This window comes from Micromesistius poutassou (genome assembly GCF_964030765.1).
Source record: "Micromesistius poutassou genome assembly, chromosome: 17".
Lineage (NCBI taxonomy): Eukaryota > Metazoa > Chordata > Actinopteri > Gadiformes > Gadidae > Micromesistius > Micromesistius poutassou.
This window is the reverse complement of record NC_140287.1, coordinates 17,564,628-17,579,628: the sequence shown is the minus strand read 5'-3', so window position 1 is coordinate 17,579,628 and position 15,001 is coordinate 17,564,628. Positions and strand designations below refer to the sequence as shown.

General features: G+C 41.0%; 1 protein-coding gene across 1 annotated transcript; it reads right to left on the bottom strand.

Annotated features, from left to right (window-relative positions):
• Positions 1–1,942: 1,942 nt before the first annotated feature.
• On the bottom strand, positions 1,943–14,377 carry LOC311362363 (neuroblast differentiation-associated protein AHNAK-like; the record flags this gene model as incomplete). The annotated part of the gene is made up of 2 exons (XM_084482179.1): positions 1,943–3,801; positions 4,207–14,377. 2 exons carry the CDS (start codon positions 14,375–14,377, stop codon positions 1,943–1,945), a joined length of 12,030 nt encoding a protein of 4,009 aa, XP_084338305.1.
• Between the last annotated feature and the right edge of the window lie 624 nt (positions 14,378–15,001).

Genomic DNA, 15,001 nt, shown 5'->3' with positions numbered 1-15,001 from the left:
GCAAAAAGCAAAAAGCAGCATCAAATAACTTTGATGCTGCTGTTTGAGTGACGAGTATGTTTTGGAGCTGTAGCCTGTTTAATTTAGTTTAATTGTATATTTGTTTATAGTTTATTTCCTATATATATAATATCTATACATTATAATATATATTGTTATCATCCATAACCTACAATATCTACTCTATAATATTGGTACCCAATATTATCAATAACCTATAATATCTATAGTTATAATCTATAAGCTATAATACCTCTACCCTATAATATCTATACCCTATATTATCTATACCCCATAATACATATACCCAATAATATATCCCCTATAATATCTTTAGTTATAAACTATAAGCTATAATATCTATACCCTATAATGTATGTACCCTATAATATATATAGCCTATAGTATCTATGCCCTATGGCTATAATATATATACTCTATAATATATTCCCTATAATAGCTATACACTATAAAATGTATACTCTATAATATAAACACCCTATAACATCTAGTCATAATATCTATACCCTATAATATCTATTGCCTATAAAATATCTATACCATAATATATCCATAGCTTATATTATCTATACCCTATAATATCTATACCCTATATGCATACCCTATAATATCTATAATATATATATCGCATTTCTCTCCCTCCACAGCACATTAGCAGCTTACTGATCGGTCTCCATCCATAGAAACACATCATTCATCACGTACCGTTTCCTGGTCGAAGTTGAGGTTTGGGGATGAGATCCAGAGTGTGGCGGTGAGGGCTCGTGTGAGACGGGATCACGGAGGGTTGTCGGTTCCAGACCAAAGAGCAGAATGACTCTCTCCCGCTCTCATCACGTGCTGAGTTTGCGCGATGTGCTCGGCGAGACCGAAACCTGACAAACGCATCTTAAGAGATGGTGTTTTACTCACTCACACGCACACGCGCACGCGCGCACGCACACGCACAAATGCACGCACACACACACACACACACACATAGACCTGCTCAGATTGTTCATTTCCTTCCTTCTCGTATACCTTCAGTGACTAGTGTTTTGAAAGTTCTCCACCTTTATGTTTACATTCCATGTCTCTCTAGCAAGAAGCAAACCGAATCTTTCTAGGTTGATCTTTGAGCTGAGGCTCGCGAGGAATAGCTGAACTCGGGTTCCCCCTAGTGGTAGAACTAGAACTGTACACCTCCCCACTTCCCCCTAGTGGTAGGAGCAGAACTTTACACCTCCCCCTAGTGGTAGAAGCAGAACTATACACCCAGGCCTCCCTATCTGCATTCGCTACCGCAACCCAGAAAGCCAGGAGACGTAAAACAGTTCATCCATTTATTGAATATTACTTTGCGACATGTTGATATAACCCATATCAAAGTAAAAATAGAAAAGTAAACAAAATAAACTCCAATGTTTATTAAAAGGGTTACATGTAAAACTGAAAAAAATATTAATCGATTTTCAGCAAATTAACTTTAGATTAATAACATGTAGCAACATTGTTATTATTAGGTATTTTACTGAAGCTATTTAAGATACTTAATTATCTTAAATACGTACATCATGCCAAACACGTATGCGATGTAGGCGTGGTCCAAGCATAATTCACAGTGATCTAATAAACATTGTTACGATTATTTCTTCTGCAATCATTAGATAGATATATATTATAGAGATTCTGCTGGAAAAGCACTTGAGTACAATGTATATTTACACCTTTATTGTGATGCAAGTGCATTTTATGAGTGGTTCTATTTGCAGGTCTATGACTTTGATTATCTATGATATTCTCTCAGATTAGGACATTTAACAGATTGAAATACACAAACCAACGTAGAATTACTGCATTTGAGCCTTTCTGATGATTATAACATTTTTTACTGTGTGCTCCTCTGCTCCCAAGGTAAACGGTTAGCTATTAACATATCTCCTTATGGGTGAGCTCCTTCAAAAAACCTCATCTTCTCTGAGTGAACTGTGTCTCTGAGCCGCTGGACTGAGCACGCGGTGTCCTCTGTGATGGGTTCCACTTGGTCCCCCGATCTGGTCAGCTGCTGGGTTATGACCACCGTTCCCCTGCTCAGAGTCCTCGTTTCCTGGCTGGAGACTTCCCTGGTGATGTGTCTCTCCACGCTGGCGACGGCTGAGTGTTCTTGGGGCGCTTCTCCAAACCACGACTCAGCCTCTCTAAACTCAGGGTTCATGGACATCTCTAAAGGGGATTGGACGTTGAAGTTGGTGAGCATTGTGCTCTTCTGCACTTGTGGTGTTGCCTGGATATTGGACCTGATGACATGAATTTGATCAGACTCCAGTTTGAGAGTGTCCACAGAAGAAGAGGAAACCCCTGAAGACAGGATGGTGATCTTCTCAGGGAGGTTGGGTTCAAATGAGATCTGCGCACTCCTAGTAGTGGAGGTGATGATGGTGCTGTGAAGTGCTCCCAGTTGCACAGCAGCATCAGGACCACTGTATGTGACAGTGACCTTGGATGGGGATGTGAAGGACACACCTGTGTGCTCACTCGTGGCCGTAGAGCTGGCGTCGGCGAAGGCGTCAGAGGACTGGATGGAGCCGGCTGTGCTCAGATCCTCGTCCAGGCTCTCGGGGCTCCTCTCTGGAGGAGTGGAAAATCCAAACCTGGGAAACTTGAACAGACCAACAGGCTTGGGATTTGGTAAAGTGTAGTTTTGTATTTTTGGTTGGGATTTAATAACATCTTTGTTTGTGACAGACATTTCCTCATTTGAGGGGGGAGGTTTTATTTCCATTTCTTCTGTTGTTGAAACATTAGAATCATCATCTATGAATTGAACTAGTTCCTGAGGTTCAACTTTGGTTTCTAATTGATCATCTTTGCACTCTGTATCAACAGGTAAGTATTCATCTTCAGGTTTAGCTTGGGAAAAGCTGAGTCTTGACATCTTAAATGAAGGAAGTTTGAATTTGCTTGGTGAGCCATTGACTGGACTGACAGTCTCCGGACTTTGAGAATCAGCGTTTGGAGCTACTGTTTTTATATCAGGGCTTGTAACCTTAATACCCACTGGAATGGTTTGCTCCCAAGTTTTTATCTCTTTGTCCTGTTTCACAACCTCTTCAGCGATGATTGGAGAGGCCAAGACATTGGTCACTATTCCAGATCCCTCAGCATCATTCAGCACCATTTTTGTCTCCATGTCCATGTCGGGAGATTGATTATCAGTCTCTTTTACACTTTGTTTTGAAAATGAGAATCTTGGTAAGGAAAACCATGATTTCTTCACTTTCACATCTTCCTCTAGTGTACAATCTTCTAAGGCTGTCAAGGTTGCAGAAGCCTTTCTCACTTCCTTATCGACCTTAGCTTCGTTTCCCTTAGCTTGAGTCTCCGTTTCTACAGAGGGAAGTTCCTCTGTTAAAATGTCATTGGTTTTTCTCTTGCCTTCATCATCTGAAGAAAGGATTTCTTTTTTGGTGTCTGGTAATTGAATACCAATCTGAGGAGATTCAACAGAATCATTTCTGTCCTTTTCTTTGGTCTTTGAAAATGAAAAGGATGGAAATGACCAGCCTGCCTGTTTCACTGTAACATGGTCCTCTTTTGCACTTGCCTCTGGTTCCCCAAATGCAATAACTTCAGAAAGTGCCAATTCTGGCATTTTCGATTTTACATCAAAATCTTCTGTATCTGGCTTTGATACACTGAAATCAACATCTGGTCCCTTCACTTTTGGCATTGAGAGACCCAGACTTGGCATTTTAATCTTGCTTCCTTTCCCCATTCCATCAGGTCCTGTGCTTTTCAGATCTATGGATGGTCCTTCAACTTCAACTTTGGGAGCCGTAATGTCCACTGTGGCTTTAGCGATGTTCAGCTCTGCATCAAATTTGATTTGTTTGTCAACTTCAGGCATTTCTGCAGTGATGCTTGAAGATCCGGTGCCAAATTTGGGAAGTTTGAATTTAGGCATTTTAAATGTGGATGAACCATCAAAATCTTCTGTCTCAATCTCAGGCCCTTTAACTTCTACTTTAGCTGATGGTACTTCAACTTCATGTAGGGTAACGTCAGCTTTAGCCTTTGGTAAAGTTATGTCCACATCTGGCTTGGATACACTGAAATCAATATCTGGTCCTTTGACCTTTGGCATTGAAATACCAAGATTTGGCATTTTAAACTTGCCTCCTTTCCCTGTCCCGTCAATGCCTGTACTCTTAAGATCTATGGAAGGTCCTTCAATATCCACATTGGGTGCTGTTATTTCCACTTTTGCTGCAGGAATGTTCAGCTCTCCATCTAATGTCATTTCTTTGTCCACCTCAGGTATTTCCACGGACACATTTGGTGAAGCAGCTCCAAATTTGGGAAATTTGAATGAAGGCATTTTAAATTTTGATGGAGAACCTTTACCATCTTTTAATTTTAGATCAATCTCAGGCCCTTTAACTTCTACCTTAGTGGAGCTTAGTTCAACGTCAGGTAGAGCAACTTCATATTTAGCCTCTGGTAATTTAATGTCCACCTCTGGCTTTGATACACTGAAATCCACTTCTGGTCCTTTCACTTTTGGCATTGAGAGACCCAGACTTGGCATTTTAATCTTGCTTCCTTTCCCCATTCCATCAGGTCCTGTGCTTTTCAGATCTACGGAAGGTCCTTCAACTTCAACTTTGGGAGCCGTAATGTCCACTGTGGCTTTAGGGATGTCCAGCTCTGCATCAAATTTGATTTGTTTGTCAACTTCCGGCATTTCTGCAGTGATGCTTGAAGATCCAATGCCAAATTTGGGAAGTTTGAATTTAGGCATTTTAAATGTGGATGAACCATCAAAATCGTCTGTCTCAATCTCAGGCCCTTTAACTTCTACTTTAGCTGATGGTAGTTCAACTTCAGGTAGGGTAACGTCAGCTTTAGCCTTTGGTAAAGTTAAGTCCACATCTGGCTTGGATACACTGAAATCAATCTCTGGTCCTTTGACCTTTGGCATTGAAATACCAAGATTTGGCATTTTAAACTTGCCTCCTTTCCCTGTCCCGTCAATGCCTGTACTCTTAAGATCTATGGAAGGTCCTTCAATATCCACATTGGGTGCTGCTATTTCCACTTTTGCTGCAGGAATGTTCAGCTCTCCATCTAATGTCATTTCTTTGTCCACCTCAGGTATTTCCACGGACACATTTGGTGGAGCAGCTCCAAATTTGGGAAATTTGAATGAAGGCATTTTAAATTTCGATGGAGAACCTTTACCATCTTTTAATTTTAGATCAATCTCAGGCCCTTTAACTTCTACCTTAGTGGAGCTTAGTTCAACGTCAGGTAGGGCAACTTCATATTTAGCCTCTGGTAATTTAATGTCCACCTCTGGCTTTGATACACTGAAATCCACTTCTGGTCCTTTCACTTTTGGCATTGAGAGACCCAGACTTGGCATTTTAATCTTGCTTCCTTTCCCCATTCCATCAGGTCCTGTGCTTTTCAGATCTATGGAAGGTCCTTCAACTTCAACTTTGGGAGCCGTACTGTCCACTGTGGCTTTAGGGATGTCCAGCTCTGCATCAAATTTGATTTGTTTGTCAACTTCCGGCATTTCTGCAGTGATGCTTGAAGATCCAATGCCAAATTTGGGAAGTTTGAATTTAGGCATTTTAAATGTGGATGAACCATCAAAATCTTCTGTCTCAATCTCAGGCCCTTTAACTTCTACTTTAGCTGATGGTAGTTCAACTTCAGGTAGGGTAACGTCAGTTTTAGCCTTTGGTAAAGTTATGTCCACATCTGGCTTGGATACACTGAAATCAATATCTGGTCCTTTGACCTTTGGCATTGAAATACCAAGATTTGGCATTTTAAACTTGCCTCCTTTCCCTGTCCCGTCAATGCCTGTACTCTTAAGATCTATGGAAGGTCCTTCAATATCCACATTGGGTGCTGTTATTTCCACTTTTGCTGCAGGAATGTTCAGCTCTCCATCTAATGTCATTTCTTTGTCCACCTCAGGTATTTCCACAGCCACATTTGGTGAAGCAGCTCCAAATTTGGGAAATTTGAATGAAGGCATTTTAAATTTCGATGGAGAACCTTTACCATCTTTTAATTTTAGATCAATCTCAGGCCCTTTAACTTCTACCTTAGTGGAGCTTAGTTTAACGTCAGGTAGGGCAACTTCATATTTAGCCTCTGGTAATTTAATGTCCACCTCTGGCTTTGATACATTGAAATCCACTTCTGGTCCTTTCACTTTTGGCATTGAGAGACCCAGACTTGGCATTTTAATCTTGCTTCCTTTCCCCATTCCATCAGGTCCTGTGCTTTTCAGATCTACGGAAGGTCCTTCAACTTCGACTTTGGGAGCCGTAATGTCCACTGTGGCTTTAGGGATGTCCAGCTCTGCATCAAATTTGATCTGTTTGTCAACTTCCGGCATTTCTGCAGTGATACTTGAAGATCCGGTGCCAAATTTAGGAAGTTTGAATTTAGGCATTTTAAATGTGGATGAACCATCAAAATCTTCTGTCTCAATCTCAGGCCCTTTAACTTCTACTTTAGCTGATGGTAGTTCAACTTCAGGTAGGGTAACGTCAGCGTTAGCCTTTGGTAAAGTTATGTCCACATCTGGCTTGGATACACTGAAATCAATATCTGGTCCTTTGACCTTTGGCATTGAAATACCAAGATTTGGCATTTTAAACTTGCCTCCTTTCCCTGTCCCGTCAATGCCTGTACTCTTAAGATCTATGGAAGGTCCTTCAATATCCACATTGGGTGCTGTTATTTCCACTTTTGCTGCAGGAATGTTCAGCTCTCCATCTAATGTCATTTCTTTGTCCACCTCAGGTATTTCCATTGACACATTTGGTGAAGCAGCTCCAAATTTGGGAAATTTGAATGAAGGCATTTTAAATTTTGATGGAGAACCTTTACCATCTTTTAATTTTAGATCAATCTCAGGCCCTTTAACTTCTACCTTAGTGGAGCTTAGTTCAACGTCAGGTAGGGCAACTTCATATTTAGCCTCTGGTAATTTAATGTCCACCTCTGGCTTTGATACACTGAAATCCACTTCTGGTCCTTTCACTTTTGGCATTGAGAGACCCAGACTTGGCATTTTAATCTTGCTTCCTTTCCCCATTCCATCAGGTCCTGTGCTTTTCAGATCTACGGAAGGTCCTTCAACTTCAACTTTGGGAGCCGTAATGTCCACTGTGGCTTTAGGGATGTCCAGCTCTGCATCAAATTTGATTTGTTTGTCAACTTCCGGCATTTCTGCAGTGATGCTTGAAGATCCAATGCCAAATTTGGGAAGTTTGAATTTAGGCATTTTAAATGTGGATGAACCATCAAAATCTTCTGTCTCAATCTCAGGCCCTTTAACTTCTACTTTAGCTGATGGTAGTTCAACTTCAGGTAGGGTAACGTCAGCTTTAGCCTTTGGTAAAGTTATGTCCACATCTGGCTTGGATACACTGAAATCAATATCTGGTCCTTTGACCTTTGGCATTGAAATACCAAGATTTGGCATTTTAAACTTGCCTCCTTTCCCTGTCCCGTCAATGCCTGTACTCTTAAGATCTATGGAAGGTCCTTCAATATCCACATTGGGTGCTGTTATTTCCACTTTTGCTGCAGGAATGTTCAGCTCTCCATCTAATGTCATTTCTTTGTCCACCTCAGGTATTTCCACAGCCACATTTGGTGAAGCAGCTCCAAATTTGGGAAATTTGAATGAAGGCATTTTAAATTTTGATGGAGAACCTTTACCATCTTTTAATTTTAGATCAATCTCAGGCCCTTTAACTTCTACCTTAGTGGAGCTTAGTTCAACGTCAGGTAGAGCAACTTCATATTTAGCCTCTGGTAATTTAATGTCCACCTCTGGCTTTGATACACTGAAATCCACTTCTGGTCCTTTCACTTTTGGCATTGAGAGACCCAGACTTGGCATTTTAATCTTGCTTCCTTTCCCCATTCCATCAGGTCCTGTGCTTTTCAGATCTATGGAAGGTCCTTCAACTTCAACTTTGGGAGCCGTAATGTCCACTGTGGCTTTAGGGATGTCCAGCTCTGCATCAAATTTGATTTGTTTGTCAACTTCCGGCATTTCTGCAGTGATGCTTGAAGATCCGGTGCCAAATTTAGGAAGTTTGAATTTAGGCATTTTAAATGTGGATGAACCATCAAAATCTTCTGTCTCAATCTCAGGCCCTTTAACTTCTACTTTAGCTGATGGTAGTTCAACTTCAGGTAGGGTAACGTCAGTTTTAGCCTTTGGTAAAGTTATGTCCACATCTGGCTTGGATACACTGAAATCAATATCTGGTCCTTTGACCTTTGGCATTGAAATACCAAGATTTGGCATTTTAAACTTGCCTCCTTTCCCTGTCCCGTCAATGCCTGTACTCTTAAGATCTATGGAAGGTCCTTCAATATCCACATTGGGTGCTGTTATTTCCACTTTTGCTGCAGGAATGTTCAGCTCTCCATCTAATGTCATTTCGTTGTCCACCTCAGGTATTTCCACGGATACATTTGGTGGAGCAGCTCCAAATTTGGGAAATTTGAATGAAGGCATTTTAAATTTTGATGGAGAACCTTTACCATCTTTTAATTTTAGATCAATCTCAGGCCCTTTAACTTCTACCTTAGTGGAGCTTAGTTCAACGTCAGGTAGGGCAACTTCATATTTAGCCTCTGGTAATTTAATGTCCACCTCTGTCTTTGATACACTGAAATCCACTTCTGGTCCTTTCACTTTTGGCATTGAGAGACCCAGACTTGGCATTTTAATCTTGCTTCCTTTCCCCATTCCATCAGGTCCTGTGCTTTTCAGATCTACGGAAGGTCCTTCAACTTCGACTTTGGGAGCCGTAATGTCCACTGTGGCTTTAGGGATGTCCAGCTCTGCATCAAATTTGATTTGTTTGTCAACTTCCGGCATTTCTGCAGTGATGCTTGAAGATCCAATGCCAAATTTGGGAAGTTTGAATTTAGGCATTTTAAATGTGGATGAACCATCAAAATCTTCTGTCTCAATCTCAGGCCCTTTAACTTCTACTTTAGCTGATGGTAGTTCAACTTCAGGTAGGGTAACGTCAGCTTTAGCCTTTGGTAAAGTTATGTCCACATCTGGCTTGGATACACTGAAATCAATCTCTGGTCCTTTGACCTTTGGCATTGAAATACCAAGATTTGGCATTTTAAACTTGCCTCCTTTCCCTGTCCCGTCAATGCCTGTACTCTTAAGATCTATGGAAGGTCCTTCAATATCCACATTGGGTGCTGTTATTTCCACTTTTGCTGCAGGAATGTTCAGCTCTCCATCTAATGTCATTTCTTTGTCCACCTCAGGTATTTCCACAGCCACATTTGGTGAAGCAGCTCCAAATTTGGGAAATTTGAATGAAGGCATTTTAAATTTCGATGGAGAACCTTTACCATCTTTTAATTTTAGATCAATCTCAGGCCCTTTAACTTCTACCTTAGTGGAGCTTAGTTCAACGTCAGGTAGAGCAACTTCATATTTAGCCTCTGGTAATTTAATGTCCACCTCTGGCTTTGATACACTGAAATCCACTTCTGGTCCTTTCACTTTTGGCATTGAGAGACCCAGACTTGGCATTTTAATCTTGCTTCCTTTCCCCATTCCATCAGGTCCTGTGCTTTTCAGATCTACGGAAGGTCCTTCAACTTCGACTTTGGGAGCCGTAATGTCCACTGTGGCTTTAGGGATGTCCAGCTCTGCATCAAATTTGATTTGTTTGTCAACTTCCGGCATTTCTGCAGTGATGCTTGAAGATCCAATGCCAAATTTGGGAAGTTTGAATTTAGGCATTTTAAATGTGGATGAACCATCAAAATCTTCTGTCTCAATCTCAGGCCCTTTAACTTCTACTTTAGCTGATGGTAGTTCAACTTCAGGTAGGGTAACGTCAGCTTTAGCCTTTGGTAAAGTTATGTCCACATCTGGCTTGGATACACTGAAATCAATCTCTGGTCCTTTGACCTTTGGCATTGAAATACCAAGATTTGGCATTTTAAACTTGCCTCCTTTCCCTGTCCCGTCAATGCCTGTACTCTTAAGATCTATGGAAGGTCCTTCAATATCCACATTGGGTGCTGTTATTTCCACTTTTGCTGCAGGAATGTTCAGCTCTCCATCTAATGTCATTTCTTTGTCCACCTCAGGTATTTCCACAGCCACATTTGGTGAAGCAGCTCCAAATTTGGGAAATTTGAATGAAGGCATTTTAAATTTCGATGGAGAACCTTTACCATCTTTTAATTTTAGATCAATCTCAGGCCCTTTAACTTCTACCTTAGTGGAGCTTAGTTCAACGTCAGGTAGAGCAACTTCATATTTAGCCTCTGGTAATTTAATGTCCACCTCTGGCTTTGATACACTGAAATCCACTTCTGGTCCTTTCACTTTTGGCATTGAGAGACCCAGACTTGGCATTTTAATCTTGCTTCCTTTCCCCATTCCATCAGGTCCTGTGCTTTTCAGATCTACGGAAGGTCCTTCAACTTCAACTTTGGGAGCCGTAATGTCCACTGTGGCTTTAGGGATGTCCAGCTCTGCATCAAATTTGATTTGTTTGTCAACTTCCGGCATTTCTGCAGTGATGCTTGAAGATCCAATGCCAAATTTGGGAAGTTTGAATTTAGGCATTTTAAATGTGGATGAACCATCAAAATCTTCTGTCTCAATCTCAGGCCCTTTAACTTCTACTTTAGCTGATGGTAGTTCAACTTCAGGTAGGGTAACGTCAGCTTTAGCCTTTGGTAAAGTTATGTCCACATCTGGCTTGGATACACTGAAATCAATCTCTGGTCCTTTGACCTTTGGCATTGAAATACCAAGATTTGGCATTTTAAACTTGCCTCCTTTCCCTGTCCCGTCAATGCCTGTACTCTTAAGATCTATGGAAGGTCCTTCAATATCCACATTGGGTGCTGTTATTTCCACTTTTGCTGCAGGAATGTTCAGCTCTCCATCTAATGTAATTTCTTTGTCCACCTCAGGTATTTCCACAGACACATTTGGTGAAGCAGCTCCAAATTTGGGAAATTTGAATGAAGGCATTTTAAATTTCGATGGAGAACCTTTACCATCTTTTATTTTTAGATCAATCTCAGGCCCTTTAACTTCTACCTTAGTGGAGCTTAGTTCAACGTCAGGTAGGGCAACTTCATATTTAGCCTCTGGTAATTTAATGTCCACCTCTGGCTTCGATACACTGAAATCCACTTCTGGTCCTTTCACTTTTGGCATTGAGAGACCCAGACTTGGCATTTTAATCTTGCTTCCTTTCCCCATTCCATCAGGTCCTGTGCTTTTCAGATCTACGGAAGGTCCTTCAACTTCAACTTTGGGAGCCGTAATGTCCACTGTGGCTTTAGGGATGTCCAGCTCTGCATCAAATTTAATTTGTTTGTCAACTTCCGGCATTTCTGCAGTGATGCTTGAAGATCCGGTGCCAAATTTGGGAAGTTTGAATTTAGGCATTTTAAATGTGGATGAACCATCAAAATCTTCTGTCTCAATCTCAGGCCCTTTAACTTCTACTTTAGCTGATGGTAGTTCAACTTCAGGTAGGGTAACATCAGCTTTAGCCTTTGGTAAAGTTATGTCCACATCTGGCTTGGATACACTGAAATCAATATCTGGTCCTTTGACCTTTGGCATTGAAATACCAAGATTTGGCATTTTAAACTTACCTCCCTTCCCTGTCCCGTCAATGCCTGTACTCTTAAGATCTATGGAAGGTCCTTCAATATCCACATTGGGTGCTGTCATTTCCACTTTTGCTGCAGGAATGTTCAGCTCTCCATCTAATGTCATTTCTTTGTCCACCTCAGGTATTTCCACAGCCACATTTGGTGAAGCAGCTCCAAATTTGGGAAATTTGAATGAAGGCATTTTAAATTTCGATGGAGAACCTTTACCATCTTTTAATTTTAGATCAATCTCAGGTCCTTTAACTTCTACCTTAGTGGAGCTTAGTTCAACGTCAGGTAGGGCAACTTCATATTTAGCCTCTGGTAATTTAATGTCCACCTCTGGCTTCGATACATTGAAATCCACTTCTGGTCCTTTCACTTTTGGCATTGAGAGACCCAGACTTGGCATTTTAATCTTGCTTCCTTTCCCCATTCCATCAGGTCCTGTGCTTTTCAGATCTACGGAAGGTCCTTCAACTTCAACTTTGGGAGCCGTAATGTCCACTGTGGCTTTAGGGATGTCCAGCTCTGCATCAAATTTGATTTGTTTGTCAACTTCTGGCATTTCTGCAGTGACGCTTGAAGATCCGGTGCCAAATTTGGGAAGTTTGAATTTAGGCATTTTAAATGTGGATGAACCATCAAAATCTTCTGTCTCAATCTCAGGCCCTTTAACTTCTACTTTAGCTGATGGTAGTTCAACTTCAGGTAGGGTAACATCAGCTTTAGCCTTTGGTAAAGTTATGTCCACATCTGGCTTGGATACACTGAAATCAATATCTGGTCCTTTGACCTTTGGCATTGAAATACCAAGATTTGGCATTTTAAACTTGCCTCCTTTCCCTGTCCCGTCAATGCCTGTACTCTTAAGATCTATGGAAGGTCCTTCAATATCCACATTGGGTGCTGTTATTTCCACTTTTGCTGCAGGAATGTTCAGCTCTCCATCTAATGTCATTTCTTTGTCCACCTCAGGTATTTCCACAGCCACATTTGGTGAAGCAGCTCCAAATTTGGGAAATTTGAATGAAGGCATTTTAAATTTCGAAGGAGAACCTTTACCATCTTTTAATTTTAGATCAATCTCAGGTCCTTTAACTTCTACCTTAGTGGAGCTTAGTTCAACGTCAGGTAGGGCAACTTCATATTTAGCCTCTGGTAATTTAATGTCCACCTCTGGCTTCGATACATTGAAATCCACTTCTGGTCCTTTCACTTTTGGCATTGAGAGACCCAGACTTGGCATTTTAATCTTGCTTCCTTTCCCAATTCCATCAGGTCCTGTGCTTTTCAGATCTACGGAAGGTCCTTCAACTTCGACTTTGGGAGCCGTAATGTCCACTGTGGCTTTAGGGATGTCCAGCTCTGCATCAAATTTGATTTGTTTGTCAACTTCCGGCATTTCTGCAGTGATGCTTGAAGATCCGGTGCCAAATTTGGGAAGTTTGAATTTAGGCATTTTAAATGTGGATGAACCATCAAAATCTTCTGTCTCAATCTCAGGCCCTTTAACTTCTACTTTGGCTGATGGTAGTTCAACTTCAGGTAGGGTAACGTCAGCTTTAGCCTTTGGTAAAGTTATGTCCACATCTGGCTTGGATACACTGAAATCAATATCTGGTCCTTTGACCTTTGGCATTGAAATACCAAGATTTGGCATTTTAAACTTATCTCCTTTCCCTGTACCGTCAATGCCTGTGCTCTTAAGATCTATCGAAGGTCCTTCAATATTCACATTGGGTGCTGTTATTTCCACTTTTTCTGCAGGAATGTTCATCTCAACATCTAATATAATTTCTTCCTCCACCTCAGGTATTTCCACAGACACATTTGGTGAAGCAGCTCCAAATTTGGGAAATTTGAATGAAGGCATTTTAAATTTAGATGGTGAACCTTTACCATCTTTTAATTTTAGATCAATCTCAGGCCCTTTAACTTCTACCTTAGTGGAGGTTAGTTCAACATCAGGTAGGGCACCTTCATATTTAGCCTCTGGTAATTTAATGTCCACCTCTGGCTTTGATACATTGAAGTCCACTTCTGGTCCTTTCACTTTTGGCATTGAGAGACCCAGACTTGGCATTTTAATCTTGCTTCCTTTCCCCATTCCATCAGGTCCTGTGCTTTTCAGATCTATGGAAGGACCTTCAACTTCAACTTTGGGAGCCGTAATGTCCACTGTGCCTTTAGGGATGTTCAGCTCTGCATCAAATTTGATTTGTTTGTCACCTTCAGGCATTTCTGCCATGATGCTTGAAGATCCTGTTCCAAATTTGGGTAGTTTGAATTTAGGCATTTTAAATGTGGATGAACCATCAAAATCTTCTGTTTCAATCTCAGGCCCTTTACCTTCTACCTTAGCTGAAGGTAGTTTAACTTCAGGTAGGGTAATGTCAACTTTAGCCTTTGGTAACGTTATGTCCACATCTGGCTTGGATACACTGAAATCAATATCTGGTCCTTTGACCTTTGGCATTGAAATACCAAGACTTGGCATTTTAAACTTGCTTCCTTTCGCTGTACCATCAATTCCTGTACTATTAAGATCTATGGAAGGTCCTTCAACATCCACATTGGGTGCTGTTATTTCCACTCTTGCTTCAGGAATGTTCAGCTCTCGATATAATGTCATTTCTTTCTCCACCTCAGGTATTTCCACAGACATATTTGGTGCAGCAGCTCCAAATTTGGGAAATTTGAATGAAGGCATTTCAAATTTGGATGGAGAACCTTTACCATCTTTTAATTTTAGATCAATCTCAGGCCCTTTAACTTCTACCTTAGTGGAGGTTAGTTCAACGTCAGGTAGGGCAACTTCATATTTAGCCTCTGGTAATTGAATGTCCACCTCTGGCTTTGATACATTGAAATCAACTTCTGGTCCTTTCACTTTTGGCATTGAGAGACCCAGACTTTGCATTTTAATCTTGCCGCCTTTCCCCATACCATCAGGTCTTGTGCTTTTCAGATCTATCGAAGGTCCTTTAACTTCAACGTTGGGTGCTGTAATGTCCACTGTGGCTTTAGGGATGTTCAGCTCTGCATCAAATTTGATTTGTTTGTCAACTTCAGGCATTTCTGCAGTGATGCTTGAAGATCCTGTTCCAAATTTGGGTAGTTTGAATTTAGGCATTTTAAATGTAGATGAACCATCAAAATCTTCTGTCCCAATCTCAGGCCCTTTAACTTCTACCTTAGCTGATGGTAGTTCAACATCAGGTAGGGTAACGTCAGCTTTATCCTTCAGTAACGTTATGTCCACATCTGGCTTGGATACACTGAAATCAAT